At 49.0% G+C, this 14,564-nt stretch overlaps 1 protein-coding gene across 2 annotated transcripts; it reads left to right on the top strand.

Annotated features, from left to right (window-relative positions):
• The first annotated feature begins 3,425 nt into the window (after positions 1-3,425).
• Positions 3,426-10,987, top strand: DCTPP1 (dCTP pyrophosphatase 1). Of its 2 annotated transcripts, none has more exons than XM_032243196.1 (3): positions 3,426-4,316; positions 5,399-5,509; positions 10,144-10,987. In XM_032243196.1, exons 1-3 carry the CDS (start codon positions 4,162-4,164, stop codon positions 10,442-10,444), a joined length of 567 nt encoding a protein of 188 aa, XP_032099087.1. In that variant the 5' UTR covers positions 3,426-4,161; the 3' UTR covers positions 10,445-10,987. The 2 variants fall into 2 exon arrangements, with proteins under 2 accessions (XP_032099087.1, XP_032099088.1); XM_032243197.1 differs by lacking the exon at positions 3,426-4,316 and adding an exon at positions 4,530-4,686.
• The last annotated feature ends 3,577 nt before the right edge of the window (positions 10,988-14,564 follow it).

Genomic DNA, 14,564 nt, shown 5'->3' with positions numbered 1-14,564 from the left:
GTGGCTTAATCATTTTTTACTTCAGGCTTGACCTCCCTGAGCTCAGGTGATCCTCCCACCTCAGCCTCCCGAGTAGAGTAGCTGGGACCACTGGCGTGCACACCACACCCAGCTTTTTTTTTTTTTTTTTTTTTTGGAGACAGGGTCTTGCTCTGTCATCCAGGCTGGAGTGCAGTGGCACGATCTTGGCCCACTGCAGCCTCCACCTCCCGGTTTGAAGCAATTCTTGTTCCTCAGCCTCCCAAGAAGCTGGGACTGCAGGTGTGCACCACCACACCCAGCTTTGTTTGTATTTGTAATAGAGATAGGGTTTCACCATGTTGCCTAGGCTGGTCTCAAACTCCTGACCTCAAGTGATCCATCTGTATCAACCTCCTAAAGTGCTGGGATTACATGTGTGGGTCACTATGCCCAGGCTTTCTATCTGGCTGACTTGCCAATTTCAGCCTGTGGACTAGGTTTCCTCTCAATCCTCTCTTCACATACCAACATCTAGAGGAAGAATAGTATTAAACATATAGTCATATTTAATTTTTTTCATAATATTTATCACCATTTTGTTGTATTTGACCGGAGCGTAGAAAGTTACCACAAGACAAAAGTATGCCAGATTGCAGGGTCATTTATTATGCCAGCGACCACAGAGGACTCACCTCTCTCCAACCTGTGGTGCCAAAAGGAGGGTGCCATGATTTTTTATATCCGAAAAACCACCTTGGGAGTGGGGGTGAGGGGCAGGGATGGGGATGATAAGGTTTCGGACATTTCAAGGGCTAGGGGATTCTGTGATTCACCTCAGTGGTTTACAGAAGTCAAGATATACATTTGTTTACACATCACAGATTTTAGCAGTTACTGATAAGAAAAGGTAAGCAGCTTTACATAGTTTTGAAGAACAAACTAGCAGTTCTATTTACAGAGGCCAAGGACAGCAGTTATTGTAAGGAGAATGGGGCAGCCATTTCAACTTATCTAAAAACAGTTTTGCATTTTATAAAATAGTTTTGCTCCGGTTCTGGCTCTAGGCCAGCACAATATCACAATTTCAGGCAGTACTGCATAGGGTCTAATAACAGACAGTGACGCTAAACTGTCTGGATTTGACACCAGCTCTACCACTTTACTAGCTGTTAAGTTATTTAACCTCTCAGTTTCCTTATCTTTAAAATGAGGATAAGAATAATATTACCTACTGTGAGTCAAGATGGCCAGGGAGAGACCTATGTTAATTCTAGCTAAATAATTATAAGCTTGCTTGGTGCAGAGTACACTGAAGTTTACACACCGAACTAAACTATATTATTGGTGCAGTTAATTAGAAATCAAGCAGTAACAGGAGGCCTAAGGTAAAGACCATCCGAGAGCACAGTAACACTGGGGCACACCGAGGGGTGGTTGCAGAGCAGGCAATACTGCTCTGGTCCCACGAATGCCTTCTCAACATGGAGACTGCATGAGGGTCTCGTAAAGAGGGCTTATGCAAAGATCTCTGAGAAGGGAGGCGACCTCTGCTCACAATATCCAGGAGGGTCTTGGCAGATGGGAGCTGGCAAGGAGAAAAGCCTCAAGGGCAGAGATCACGGAATTCCTCAGGCTCTGCCTAGGTTCTCAGAATATGCAGTGATTTTAATTGCTTTGTGTCTTCAGTGCTTGGGAGATAAAAGCCCCTGGATGCACTGGGTGTGGTCAGACTGGGTGGCTCCTCATCCGCTCTACTTCTGATGCTGCCGCACCCTGCTAACAATCGGTGATAAACTCAGACTACTAGTTTAACATGTCTTAGAAGGATCTCAAGTGCTGTTAAATGCTCAGAGCACTACTTTAGCATGTCTTAGAAGGATCTCAAGTGCTCTCCCCTGCACCTTACCTACCCTTTCCATGACCATAAGATCAATGAGATTATGCACATAATAAAAGTGTTTGAAGCCCAGAGCTCGGGCTAACATGGTCCCCTAGACCCATGCTGTAAATTGTACTCTTGTGTCTCTCCTTTTTTTTTTTTTTTTTTCTTTTGAGACAGAGTTTCGCTCTTGTTACCCAGGCTGGAGTGCAATGGCGCAATCTCGGCTCACTGCAACCTCCGCCTCCTGGGTTCAGGCAATTCTCCTGCCTCAGCCTCCTCAGTAGCTGGGATTACAGGCATGCGCCACCATGCCCAGCTAATGTTTTGTAGTTTTAGTAGAGACGGGGTTTCACCATGTTGACCAGGATGGTCTCGATCTGTTGACCTCATGATCCACCCGCCTCGGCCTCCCAAAGTGCTGGGATTACAGGCGTGAGCCACCGCGCCCGGCTCTCTTTTTTTTTTTAATTTTTTTTTTTTTAAGAGACGGGGTTTCACCATGTTGGCCAAGTTGGTCTCGAACTGCTGACCTCAGGTGATTCGCCCGCCTCCGCCTCCCAAAGTGCTGGGATTACAAGCGTGAGCCAACTCACCCAGCCGTGTCTCTGTCTTTATTTCCTTTTCTCAATCCCTCGTCACGACCGGAACTAAGGGCACCCATGTACAGGGTTGGGGCTGGTAACTAACAACCTACCATACAGGTTGTTGTGAGGATTAAATGAGTTGCTGTGAGGATTAAATACGTAAAATGCTTAAAACAGCTACTCTAGTTCCAGTTCATTCCTGAGGTCCTGCTGTATCCTGGAGACATTCATGTATCCTTAAAATAAATGTGACATGAAAATTGCCCCATAAACTGCATACCTCGACCATACCTCCGCTTTCCGTTGAAACTGCTCTCTGTAACCCTAATGTGACAGGCAAGCAGTCCAAACCAAGGCCATTTGGCCCCTGTGCCATTTTAAGAAAAACTCTGCCCCATTTTAAGAAAAACTAAGACTTGTAATAAGTGACTAAGGTCTGTAATTTTCCACCCTACCCAGACAATGTGTAAATTACGCTTATCTTGACTTCTGTGAACCACTTAAATAACAATCGCAATGTCCAAGGTACCCTGGCCCTCGGAATGTCCAAAGCCCCTCGCCCTCACCCGTGCCCAGGAGGTGGTTTACCGGCATAAAAGGTCTTGACACCCTCCTTTCGGGGCCACGGGTTAGAGAGATGCGAGTCCTCTGTGGCCGCCAGCAATAAAGACCCTGTAATTTGGCCCAGTTTTTGTCTCAGTGGTGATTTCGCACTTGCTCGGTTACAACATAAATTCCTTTTGGCTGGTGGAGGTGGCTCATGCCTGTAATCCCAGCACTTTGGGAGGCCGAGGTGGGAGGATTGCTCTAGCAATTCTCCAGGAGTTCAAGACCAGCCTGGGCAACATGGTGAAACCCTATCTATTAAAAAAATTAAAATAATAGATTTCTTTTTCTTGCTAAAACCAGTTTAAACTTATTTCTGTTGCAGGTATTCAATTTTAACTGTTGGATAATATCATTTGTATAAATATAGCACCATGTACCCATTCTTCCATTGATAGTCATTTTATTTTCAATTGTTTTTCACTCTTACAAACAAAACTATAATGAACTTCTTGTATATGTCTCTCTGCATATATTCATTAGTTTATCTAGGGCTTATACCTAGAATTGCAGTTGTCACAGCCTTGGGGTTTTAATTTCCAAAACCTGACTCTGCCTTTTCCTGCACTTTCTCTTTTACTTCCACCAAGCTAGATGCCTCTTTAAACATCGGGAAATCAGAGATAGTAGCCCTAATAAGGGGACTATCATAAATCATTCTTTGTAAGACTACACCTATTCTAGAGTTCATAAAGATCTCTGCTCCTTCCATGGCCAATAACTCAGTGGTTCTGATTTGAAAGCAGCAACTCTGTGTCTCGCCACCTAGCGTATTCTCTGGTGTGAGTGAGTCTGGAGTTGCCCGGTGTGTGGGGTGGAGGAGTCGTCCTGGGGACCCATGAGGCTGGAGAGGCTGGCACAGGCCAGACCATAAACGGGCCACGTGTTTAGGGCAATGTATGCTGCACTGGGGCCTACTGCCTTCCTTAGGAGAGGGATGGAGCGACCTCCATCGTTTCAACCACAGGACATAGTGGTGGCGGGGAGCTGAAGTGCGACCCAAGACTCGAGTCCTAATCCGGTCTGATCTTACTCCACTCTTTCTCTTCTCTTCAATCTCATCCAAACAGTGTGGGAGTAAGCCTAGAGGGTTCTTAACATCCTTAACCCCTGAGAGATTTAATATCTATGCAAAGGGCCCTTCATTTATATATGGGTTTTCCACCCGGCGGACCCTCTTCCGCCGCCATATCCGCTTTGGCGCCCTCTGGCGCCCATGAAGGAAGTGATGCGCCTGCGCTCCCCCCGCCCTCTGCCGTTCGTCTCTTTCCCAGGTCGAATTGGTACCTATACCTTTAAGACCTTAAGCAGGGTCTAGCGGAAAAATTCCAGGGCCTGAGACTGGAAGCGCGCGCTAGAAGCTCCCTCAGATTGGCCCAGTGTGGGAAGGGGCGGGCTGTAGCAAACTCCAGAGAAGTCATTGGTCTCTTTTCTCAGGCTCCGCCCCTTAAGGCAATAGAGAACGGCCGTGATTGGCAGGAGTTCTGGAGGCGGGGCTTTGAGCGTGGCGCTTGTGTTTTCGGTGCAATCGCGGCTGCAGCGGGTTTACGGCATGTCTGCGGCCGGTGGGGAGACTCCTGGGGACACGGGGGGCGAGGGCACTGCTGCTGCGGGTCGGTTCAGCTTCAGCCCGGAGCCCACGCTCGAGGACATGTAAGCAGGCCTGGCCCAGCTCGGGGTGGGGAGGTCATCCCTTTCTCCCGCGTTTTGGGGAGGGTTCCTCCACGTGGTTGGGAAGCGGGATGGCAGCAGGGCTCGGATCCTGGCTCTGCGAACTGTCCCCAGGCGAGCCTTCTTACCTCATCTGCAAAATGGGCGCAGCGGTGCACACCTGAGGCAAGGGAAATTGGGTGACGCCCCCAAGTGGTACTAGGAACGCCCTTCAACCTAGCTCTGGGAAGATATTGGCGCCCGATACCGCCTGTGGTCTCCAGGGGCTGGGGGTACGAGAGGGTCAAACTAAGTGCTGAGAGGTGGGAGACCTTATTTTTTGCTGGAGGAAGACAAGGAAGGCTTCTTAGAGGAAGTGCCTGTGGAACTACATTCTATAAGGGAAATTGGATTTTGATGTGCGGCATTTCCAGGTGGAGGAAACTGCAGAAGTAGCAGCAGGAGATGGAAAAATGAAGAGGGTTTTGTTAGATTTGGCGAGATGTTAAGGGCGGCTCAGGGGCATGCCCATTTTACAGATGAGGGAACCAAGTTCCGGAAAGTGGACAGGACCTGCCTAAGGCCATCCAATCAACTAATTCCAGAATCTCCTAGTCCCAGGCCCCCATTACATACCACTGGGGTACCTGCCTCTGGCCCCTGCATCACCCTTTATCCCTGAGACTTGGGCTTACATCCCTTTTTCCTATTTCAGCCGCCGCCTCCATGCTGAGTTTGCTGCTGAACGAGACTGGGAACAGTTCCATCAGCCTCGGAACCTCCTCCTGGCCTTGGTCGGGGAAGTTGGGGAGCTGGCAGAACTCTTGTGAGTTGATGGAAAGCTTCCTGGACGTGTCTATGTTGTGGGAGAGGGGAGGGGAACATTTATTTGGTCTTCAGACATTCATGGGTTCAATTTCCCTTCCTCATTGCAAGGCTCTTTGCTGGTGCCGAGGATGCAGAGAGAACTCACGGGTCCTGCCCTCTAGGGGCGCCCAGCCTCCTGGAAGAGAAAGGTGTGAGAGTAGCGGGCAGGTCCCGTTTTCTATCTAGGAACAAGTAGTGGCAACAACCCTTTTCCTTGTTTTTTTTTGGAGACTCGCTCTGTCGCCCAGGCTGAAGTGCAGTGGCGCAATCTCGGCTCACTGCAACATCCGCCCCTCGGGTTCAAGCAATTTTCCTGCCTCAGCCTCCCAAGTAGCTGGGAGTGTAGGCACCCACCACCACACCTGGCTAATTGTTATATTTTTTTAGTGGAGACGGGGTTTCGCCATGTTGGTCAGGCTGGTCGAGTTCCTGACCTCAGGTGATCCACCTGCCTTGGCCTCCCAAAGTGTTGGATTACAGCCTGGCCCAACAACCCTTTTCCTTTGCCTCTGGGGCTGAAAGGAAGGTATTCTGTAGAGGACCTTCCTGTGGTATTCCAGACATGGGAAATACATTTGCAGAGACAGTGAGGGAAGAAAGGGCACATTCAATTCAGGGAGAATCTGATATTCCTTCAGTGTAAGCATCTCGGGAAAAATCAGGGATTTGGGATCTGTTTTTTCTAATGTGTACCAAGTGCCCAGCGTATTGTAGGCACTCAGTAGACATGTGTTGGATGAGTGATAGGGTTGTGGAGGAGAGGGCTGGGAGATGAACCCACAAAGATGGGATTAGGGCTAGAGCGTGATGGAGAGTTTGGATATCCTGTAGATACTGGACCAGGTATCTATAGGGTAGATTGGATGGATCACTGAGAGAATGGGCAGGGGACACGGGAGAGTTCACTGGTGTAGACCAGGCAAGAGGCGATGAGGCCTAGACCAGGACAATCACAGGGAATAAAGGAAAATGGACACAGAGATATGTGTGAGGGCAAGTTATTTATTTATTTATTTATTTAAGACGGGGTTTCACCATGTTGGTCAGGCTGGTCTTGAACGCCCGACCTCAGGTGATCCGCCCACCTTGGCCTCCAAAGTGTGTGAATTACAGGCGTGAGCCACCACGCCTAGCCAAGTTATTTATTTATTACAGATTTTTATTTTTATTTATTTTTTTTTTTTTTTGAGATGGAGTCTCACTCTTGTTGCCCAGGCTGGGGTGCAGTGGCGCTGTCTCAACCCACTACAACCTCCACCTCCCAGGTTGAAGCAATTCTCCTGCCTCAGCCTCCTGGGTAGCTGGGATTACAGACGCCCACCAACACACCTGGCTAATTTTTGTACTTTTAGTAGAGATGTGATTTCACCATGTTTGGCCAGGCTGATCTTGAACTCCTGACCTCAGGTGATCCGCCCGCCTCCCAAAGTGCTGAGATTACAAGTGCCGTGAGCCATCATGCCTGGCCTTTTTTTAGAGGGAGTCTTGCTCTGTTGCTAGGCTGGAGTGCAGTGGAGCCATCATGGCTCACTGCAACCTTCGACTCCCAGGTTCAAGTGATTCCCCTGCCTCATCCTCCTGAGTAGCTGGGACTACAGGCGAGTGCTACCACATCTGCCTAATTTTTTGTATTTTTAGTAGAGACAGGGTTTCACCATGTTGGCCAGGCTAGTCTCCATCTCCTGACTTCAGGTGATCCACCTGCCTCGGCCTCCCAAAGTGCTGGGATTACAGGTGTGAGCCACTGCACCAGGACAGATTTTTTTTGTTTGTTTTTAAGAGTAAGGGTCTTACTCTGTTGCCAAGGCTGGAATGTAGTGGCGTGATCATGGCTCACTGCAGCCTCAGGAGCTTAAGCGATCCTCCCGTCTCAGCCTCCCGAATAGCTGGGACTACAGACGTGTACCACCACCAAGCCTGGCTTGTTTATTTTTATTTTTTTGTAGAGATGGAGTCTCGCTGTTGTTGCCCAGGCTGGTCTCAAACTCTTGGTTTCAAGCGGTTCACCTGCCTCAGCCTCCCACAGCACTGGGGTTACAGGTTGAACCACTGCATATGGCCTCATGACAGATTTATGAACATCAGCTATGTGCTAGGTTTCTGCCTTCACAGTGAAAGGAGATTGACAATAAATCAGTAATTTCTTTTTTTTTTTTTTTTTGAGACAGAGTTTCGCTCTTGTTACCCAGGCTGGAGTGCAATGGCGCGATCTCGGCTCACCGCAACCTCCGCCTCCCGGGCTCAGGCAATTCTCCTGCCCCAGCCTCCTGAGTCGCTGGGATTACAGGCACACGCCACCATGCCCAGCTAATTTTTTGTATTTTTAGTAGAGACGGGGTTTCACCATGTTGACCAGGATGGTCTCGATCTTTTTGACCTCGTGATCCACCTGCCTCGGCCTCCCACAGTGCTGGGATTACAGGCTTGAGCCACCGCGCCCGGCCTAGTAATTTCATTTTAGAAGATCTGGAATTATGACAAATTCTATGAGGAAAGAACACAAGGCGATGACCCAGCCTGGCCAACATGGTGAAACCCCATTTCTACTAAAAATACAAAAATTAGCCAAGTGTGGTGGTAGATGCCTGTAATTCCAGCTACTCAGGAGGCTGAGGCACAAGAATTGCTTGACCTAGGAGGTGGAGATTGCAGTGAGCCAGGATCGTGCCACTGCACTCCAGCCTAGCCAACTGAGTGAGACTCTCTTAAAAAAGCAAAAAAGGGCCAGGCACAGTGGCTCACCCCTATAATCCCAGCACTTTGGGAGGCTGGGGTGGGGGGGTGGATCACCTGAGGTCAGGAATTTAAGACCTGGCCAACATGATAAAAACCCCATCTCTACTAAAAAATACAAAAATTTGCTGGGCACGGTGGCAGCGCCTGTAGTCCCAGCTACTTGAGAGGCTGAGGCAGGAGAATCGCTTGAACTTGGAAGGCGGAGGTTGCAGAAAACCGAAATTGTTCCACTGTACTCCAGTCAGGGCAACAGAGCAAGACTCCATCTCAAACAAACAAAAGACCAGCCTGGCCAACATGGTGAAAACCTGTCTACTAAAAATACAAAAATTAGCTGGGTGTGGTCACAGGTGCCTATAATCCCAGCTACTCAGGAGGCTGAGTCAGGGGAATCACTTGAACCAGGAGGCAGAGGTTCCAGTGAGCCGAGATTGCGACATTGCACTCCAGCCTGGGTGACAGTGAGACTCCATCTCAAAAAAACACCCAAAAACCACAAGGTGATAAGCCAGGTGGTGACACCTAGGCTGAGACCTGAATAACAGGAAGGACCTAGCCCTGGGACTGATGGGGAAGGGGGAAGCGTTCAAGGCAGAGGGAGCTGTGAGTGCAAAGGCCCTGTGACAGCCTGGCTTGTGTGCAAGGTGGAACAAGCTAGAGTGGCCTTGGGTGGGGAGTAAGAGAGACAGTGGTGAGCAATGGCCTTGGAAAAGGCAGGGGCAGCCCATGAAGGACAGGAGGGCTTGGTCAGGAGTTTAGATTGTATTCCAAGCACAGTTTGGATTTTAGCAGGGAAGGAGCAAAATGTAATTTGTGCTTTTTTTTTTTTTTTTTGAGATGGAGTCTCTGTCACAGGCTGGAGTGCAGTGGCACGATCTCGGCCACTACAACCTCCGCCTCACGGGTTCAAGCAGTTCTCTGCCTCAGCCTTCCAGGTAGCTGGGATTACAGGTGCCCGCCACCACACTCAGCTAAGTTTTTTGTATTTTTAGTAAAGTTGGGGTTTCACCATCTTGGCCAGGCTGGTCTTGAACACCTGACCTTGTGATCCACCCACCTCAGCCTCCCAAAGTGCTGGGATTACAGGTGTGAGCTACCATGCCTGGCCTAATTTGTGCTTTTAAAAGATGGTCCGGTCCTGCTGAACACTGTAGAGTAAAAGAATTAAAAAAAAAAAAAAAAAAAAAAAAAGACGGTCTGGGCCGGGTGCCTTGGCTCACACCTGTAATCCCAGTACTTTGGGAGGCCGAAGCTAGCAGATGACCTGAGGTTAGGAGTTCGAGACCAGCTTGGCCAACATGGCAAAACCCGTCTCTACTAAAAATACAAAAATTAACTGGGTGTGGTGCCACATGCCTGTAATCCCAGCTACTGTGGAAGGGAGAATTGAGGCAGAAGAATTGCTTGAACCCGGGAAGTGGAGGTTGCAATGAGGTGAGATTACACCATTGCACTCCACTCCAGCCTGGGCGACAGAGCAAGACTCCATCTCAAAAAAAAAAAAGATGGTTTGGATGGGAGTAGAAGATGAGTTAGCAGGGAGATGAGTGGGGCGGCTTCTGCACTGGTCCTGGTCTGAGGTTTGATCTGGGGTGGTGATGGCTAGGGCTGGGGAGAATTAGAATTGTCTCAAAGTTTTGTCTTAACAAATGAAATGTTCATTTGGCCACACCTTGGCCCACGAAGTGACATAGACATCTTGGTATCATCTGTTGGGGTCTCTTCCCCACCTGACTCTTCCCAGGGCCCAGATGGGTTGGGTCGTCCTTGGAGGTGGGCCTTATTACTGCAAGGACTGGCAAAGCCCATAGCCCTAGGTTACATCTGAGTGTGTGTCTGTTTGTGTTCTGCCCCTAGTCAGTGGAAAACCGATGGGGAGCCTGGTCCCCAAGGCTGGTCCTCCAGGGAACGGGCTGCCCTTCAAGAGGAGCTTAGTGATGTCCTCATCTACCTGGTGGCATTAGCAGCCCGCTGCCGCGTGGATCTGCCCCAAGCAGTGCTCTCCAAAATGGACATCAACCGGCGACGCTACCCAGCCCATCTGGCCCGCAGCTCTTCCCGCAAGTATACAGAATTGCCCCACGGGACCATCTCTGAAGACCAGGCTGTGGGGCCCCCGGACCTTCCCTGTGACTCCACGGGCCAGGCCTCAACCTAGAAAGATGGCCATAGGACTTGCAACTCAGGGTAGGGTCTGAGGAACAGAGGGTGGCTTGGCCCTGGAGCCTTTTTCTAGTCTTTTCCGAATAGATCATGGGCCTGAGGCCTCCACTTCCTGAGGTCTGAAGCTCAGCAGCCTCTAGAAGGTTGCCTCCTGATGTTTGCTCTCCCAGTAAAGTGGTTTTGAGTGATAACTTCTAGATTCTTCCTGGATGGCCAAGGGAGGCTCTCTGTCTCAGCAGGTGATGGTGAGGGGACCAGGGGTGCCTCTGAGCCCCATTCTTGTTTCCCTGTTGTACCTTCTGCCTGTAGGGCAGAGATATCTGGTTTCTAGAAAATTCCCAGTAGAATGTCATATAAGTTCCTTCCTCTCCTTTTAGAGATTGGAGACTGTAAGAGTCCAGATGCTGGAGCCAGGCTGTCTGGGTTCAAATGCCATCTTTGACACTTGCAAGCTGGATGACATTACTCAAATTACTTAATCTTTCTGCACTTCAGCTTCCTCGTCTGTAAAATAAAGAGAATAGTGCCTGCCCAATAGGGTTGTGAGGTTTCAGTGAGTTATGTGAGTGCTCAGGGCAGGCCTGGCACGTGGTAAACTATACTTGGTAAGTTTGTGGTCATTGTTATTACCTATTTGCCTTTTTTAAATTCTTTATTTTATTTATTGTTATTATTTATTTACTTACTTTTGAGACAGAGTCCCACTCTTGTAGGCCAGGCTGGAGTGCAGTGGCACAATGTTGGCTCACTGCAACCTCTGCCTCCCAGGTTCAAGTGATTCTCATAACTCAGCCTCCTGAGTAGCTGGGATTACAGGTGCCCGCCATCACACTCGGCTAATTTTTGTATTTTTATTAGAGATGGGCTTTTACCATGTTGGCCAGGATGGTCTTGAACTCCTGACCTCAGGTGATCCGCCGCCTCGGCCTCCCAAAGTGCTAGGATTACAGGCATGAGCCACTGAGCCTGGCTGGTTTACCTTTTTATTTTATATATTTTTTTGAGACTGAGTCTCACTGTCACCCAGGCTGGAGTGCAGTGGCATGATCTCAGCTCACTGCAACCTCCACCTCCCAAGTTCCAGCAATTTTCCTGCCTCAGCTTCCCGAGTAGCTGGGACTATAGGTATGTGCCACCATACCCAACTAATTTTTGTAATTTTAGTAGAGAGTGTTTCACTGTTGGCCAGGCTGGCCTCAAACTCCTGACCTCGTGATCCACCTGCCTTGGCCTCCCAAAGTGCCTGGGTTACAGGCGTGAGCCACCACACCTGGCCTTGTTTGCCATTTATTCTCAACTATCAGGGGACTAGAGGAAGAAATCAGGGTCAGGTCTCTGATTTGGGGCGAAATAGGGCTTCCTCCTTGGTAAAAGTAAAGGCTACCCACCCTGCCGCACCAAAGCCAATTCATTGTTTTTCCTCTCCACCTAAAGATAGTGTTGAGGGCCAGGCATGGTGGATCACCTGATGTCAGAAGTTCAAGACCAACCCAGCCAACATGGTTAAATCCCGTCTCTACTAAAAATACAAAAATTAGCCGGGCATGGTGGCACAGACCTATAATCGCAGCTACTAGGGATGCTGAGGCAGGAAGATCACTTGAACCCAGGAGGTGGAGGTTGTAATGAGTTGAGATAATGCCCTGCACTCCAGCCTAGGCAATATCACGAGACCCTGTCTCAACAACAAAAAAAAATGATAGTGTTTCAGGGTATGGTGTCTCACACCTGTAATCCCAGTACTTTGGGAGGCCAAGGCGGGCGGATCACCTGAGGTCAGGAGTTCAAGACCAGCCTGGCCAAGGTGGTAAAGCCCCATCTCTACTAAAAAATACAAAAAATAGCTGGGCATGGTAGCAGGGACCTGTAATCCCAGCTACTTGGGAGGCTGAGGCAGGGAGAATTGTTTGAACCCGGGAGGCAGAGGTTGCAGTGAGCTGAGATTGCGCCACTGCACTCCAACCTGGGCAACAGAGTGAGACTCTGCCTCAAAAAAAAAAAAAAAATAGTGTGTGAGTGCATCAGATTTGCCTGTTGTGTGACTTTGGGCACATCACTTTTTCCTGAGATACCTCTGGCTGCCTCCATCACAGGGTAGGCTCATGCTGGGGAAAGGACCTTTAAACTATAGTTGAGCCTTGAACAACACGGGTTTGAGCTGCGTGAGTCCACATTTGGTTGGTTGAATTTTTTTCAACTAAACATGGATCTATAATGGATCAACTAAACAGTATTTGTGGAATGCAAAACCCATGTATGTGGAGGACCAGCTTTTCCTATATGTGGGTTCTGCAGGGCTGACTAGGGGTTATGTGTGGATTTGGGTATATGGTGGGGGTGGGGTATGTCCTGGAAACAGTCCCCTGTGTACACCAAGGGACATCTATATTCTCTGAATCTACAATGGTTGCTGACTTGCTGCCTCTCTGAGCCAGTCTCCACGTTAGTAAACTGAGGCATTCTCCTTTCCTGGCCTTGCTCTCTTACGTTTCTTAGCTAGTGACTCCCATTCTTATTTCCCAGCTAAAACAACGCATCAGATTATGTGCCCAAACCTGCCTTTCCTCTGGCTCTCCAGTGATAAGCATCCTTATGAAGCCCTGGTTTCCTTCCTCTCCTTGATTGGATGTCTGCTTTCCCTTCTGTATGATCAGCTTCTCTTCATTAGCCCTTCCTACCTGTGCAGAAAGGACATGTGAGTTCCTTCCCTGTTGACAAAAGCGAAACCATCAAACCTCCAGCAGCCTCTTCAAAGGGTTGTCTATACTCCCGGACTCTGCTTCCCCACTGTCCCATTTACAACCTTGCCTCCTGGCTGGCTTTCACGATTCCCCTCCACTAAAATTACTCACCACTTATCCCCACCCTCATTACAAATGCAGCGGGCACCAGAGCAGCAGCTGACCCTCCCCACTCCCTGAAACACCTTCCTCTAGATTTCCCAGATAAGATGCTTACCTGGTTTTCTTCCTTTTCCTTATTTTTAGTGGAGATGGGGGTCTCACCATGTTGCCCAAGTTAGTCTTAAACTCCTGGCCTCAAGCAGTCTTACTGCCTCTGCCTCCCAAAGTGCCAAGATTACCACGTGAGCTACCACACCTGGCCTTTTTTGTTGTTGTTTTTTTTTTGAGACAAGAGTCTCACTATCACTGAGGCTGGAGTGCACTGGGGCGATCTCTGCTCACTGCAACCTCCATCTCCTGGTTCAAGCAATTCTCCTGCCTCAGCCTCCTGAGTAGCTGGGATTACAGGCATGTGCCAGCACACCCAGCTAATTTTTTTTGTATTTTTAGTAGAGAGTAGGGGTTTTGCCATGTTGTCCAGGCTGGTCTGGAGCTCCTGACCTCAGGTGATCCACCCACCTGGGTCTCCCAAAGTGCTGGGATTACAGGTATGAGCCACCACGCCTGGCACCGGCCACTTTTAAGACTCTTATGTGCTTTCTTCTGGACATGGTGTCATGGACTCCAGACTGATATCTCTGTTATTGCCAATCACCTTTCTCATGCTGACCTAACATTCAGCATGTCCAGACGGGTGTAACAATTGCCCCCACTTCAGCTCCTATCTTGTTCTTTACCCTGCACCCCATCTTAGTGACACTGTCCTGCAGTCACCCAAGCTAGGAAATGAAGCCAGTCCCATCTCCTTTCCCTCAAGCCCAGGTCCACTGCTGTGAGTTCCAGCTCCAGATCCATCTTTCCCCTCTAAGCCCTCAAGGCTTTGCTACCTTGGGTCCTTTAACCTCACTTCCAAAACCCTCTTGCTTTTTGTCCCCTACCCCCATTCTACCCCAGGGAACATCTGCAAGCTCTAAGGACCCTGAAATGCAGCTTCAGGGGCTCTCTCCACATTTCCCCAACCAGAATTCTACCTTCAAGCCCGAACTTAAAACACCTCTGAGAATAGCCTCCACAATTCCCCAACCCCAACTTTACCTTCAAGACCCAACCTAAACATCCCTTCTGAGAAGAGCCTATCTTCCGCAGTTGACACTGGACTGCAGGCCCCCGTTTACTTGTCTCTTGGCCCTGCCATTCACTGGTTGTGGCAAAAATGGACAGAAAAGATTTATTATTTATTTATTTTTTTAAAAATTTTTATTTATTTTTTTT

This window comes from Sapajus apella, unplaced genomic scaffold (assembly GCF_009761245.1).
Source record: "Sapajus apella isolate SASKATOON/1434 unplaced genomic scaffold, GSC_monkey_1.0 scaffold51, whole genome shotgun sequence".
NCBI classification, from domain to species: domain Eukaryota; kingdom Metazoa; phylum Chordata; class Mammalia; order Primates; family Cebidae; genus Sapajus; species Sapajus apella.
This window is presented reverse-complemented; position numbering and strand designations above follow the sequence as displayed.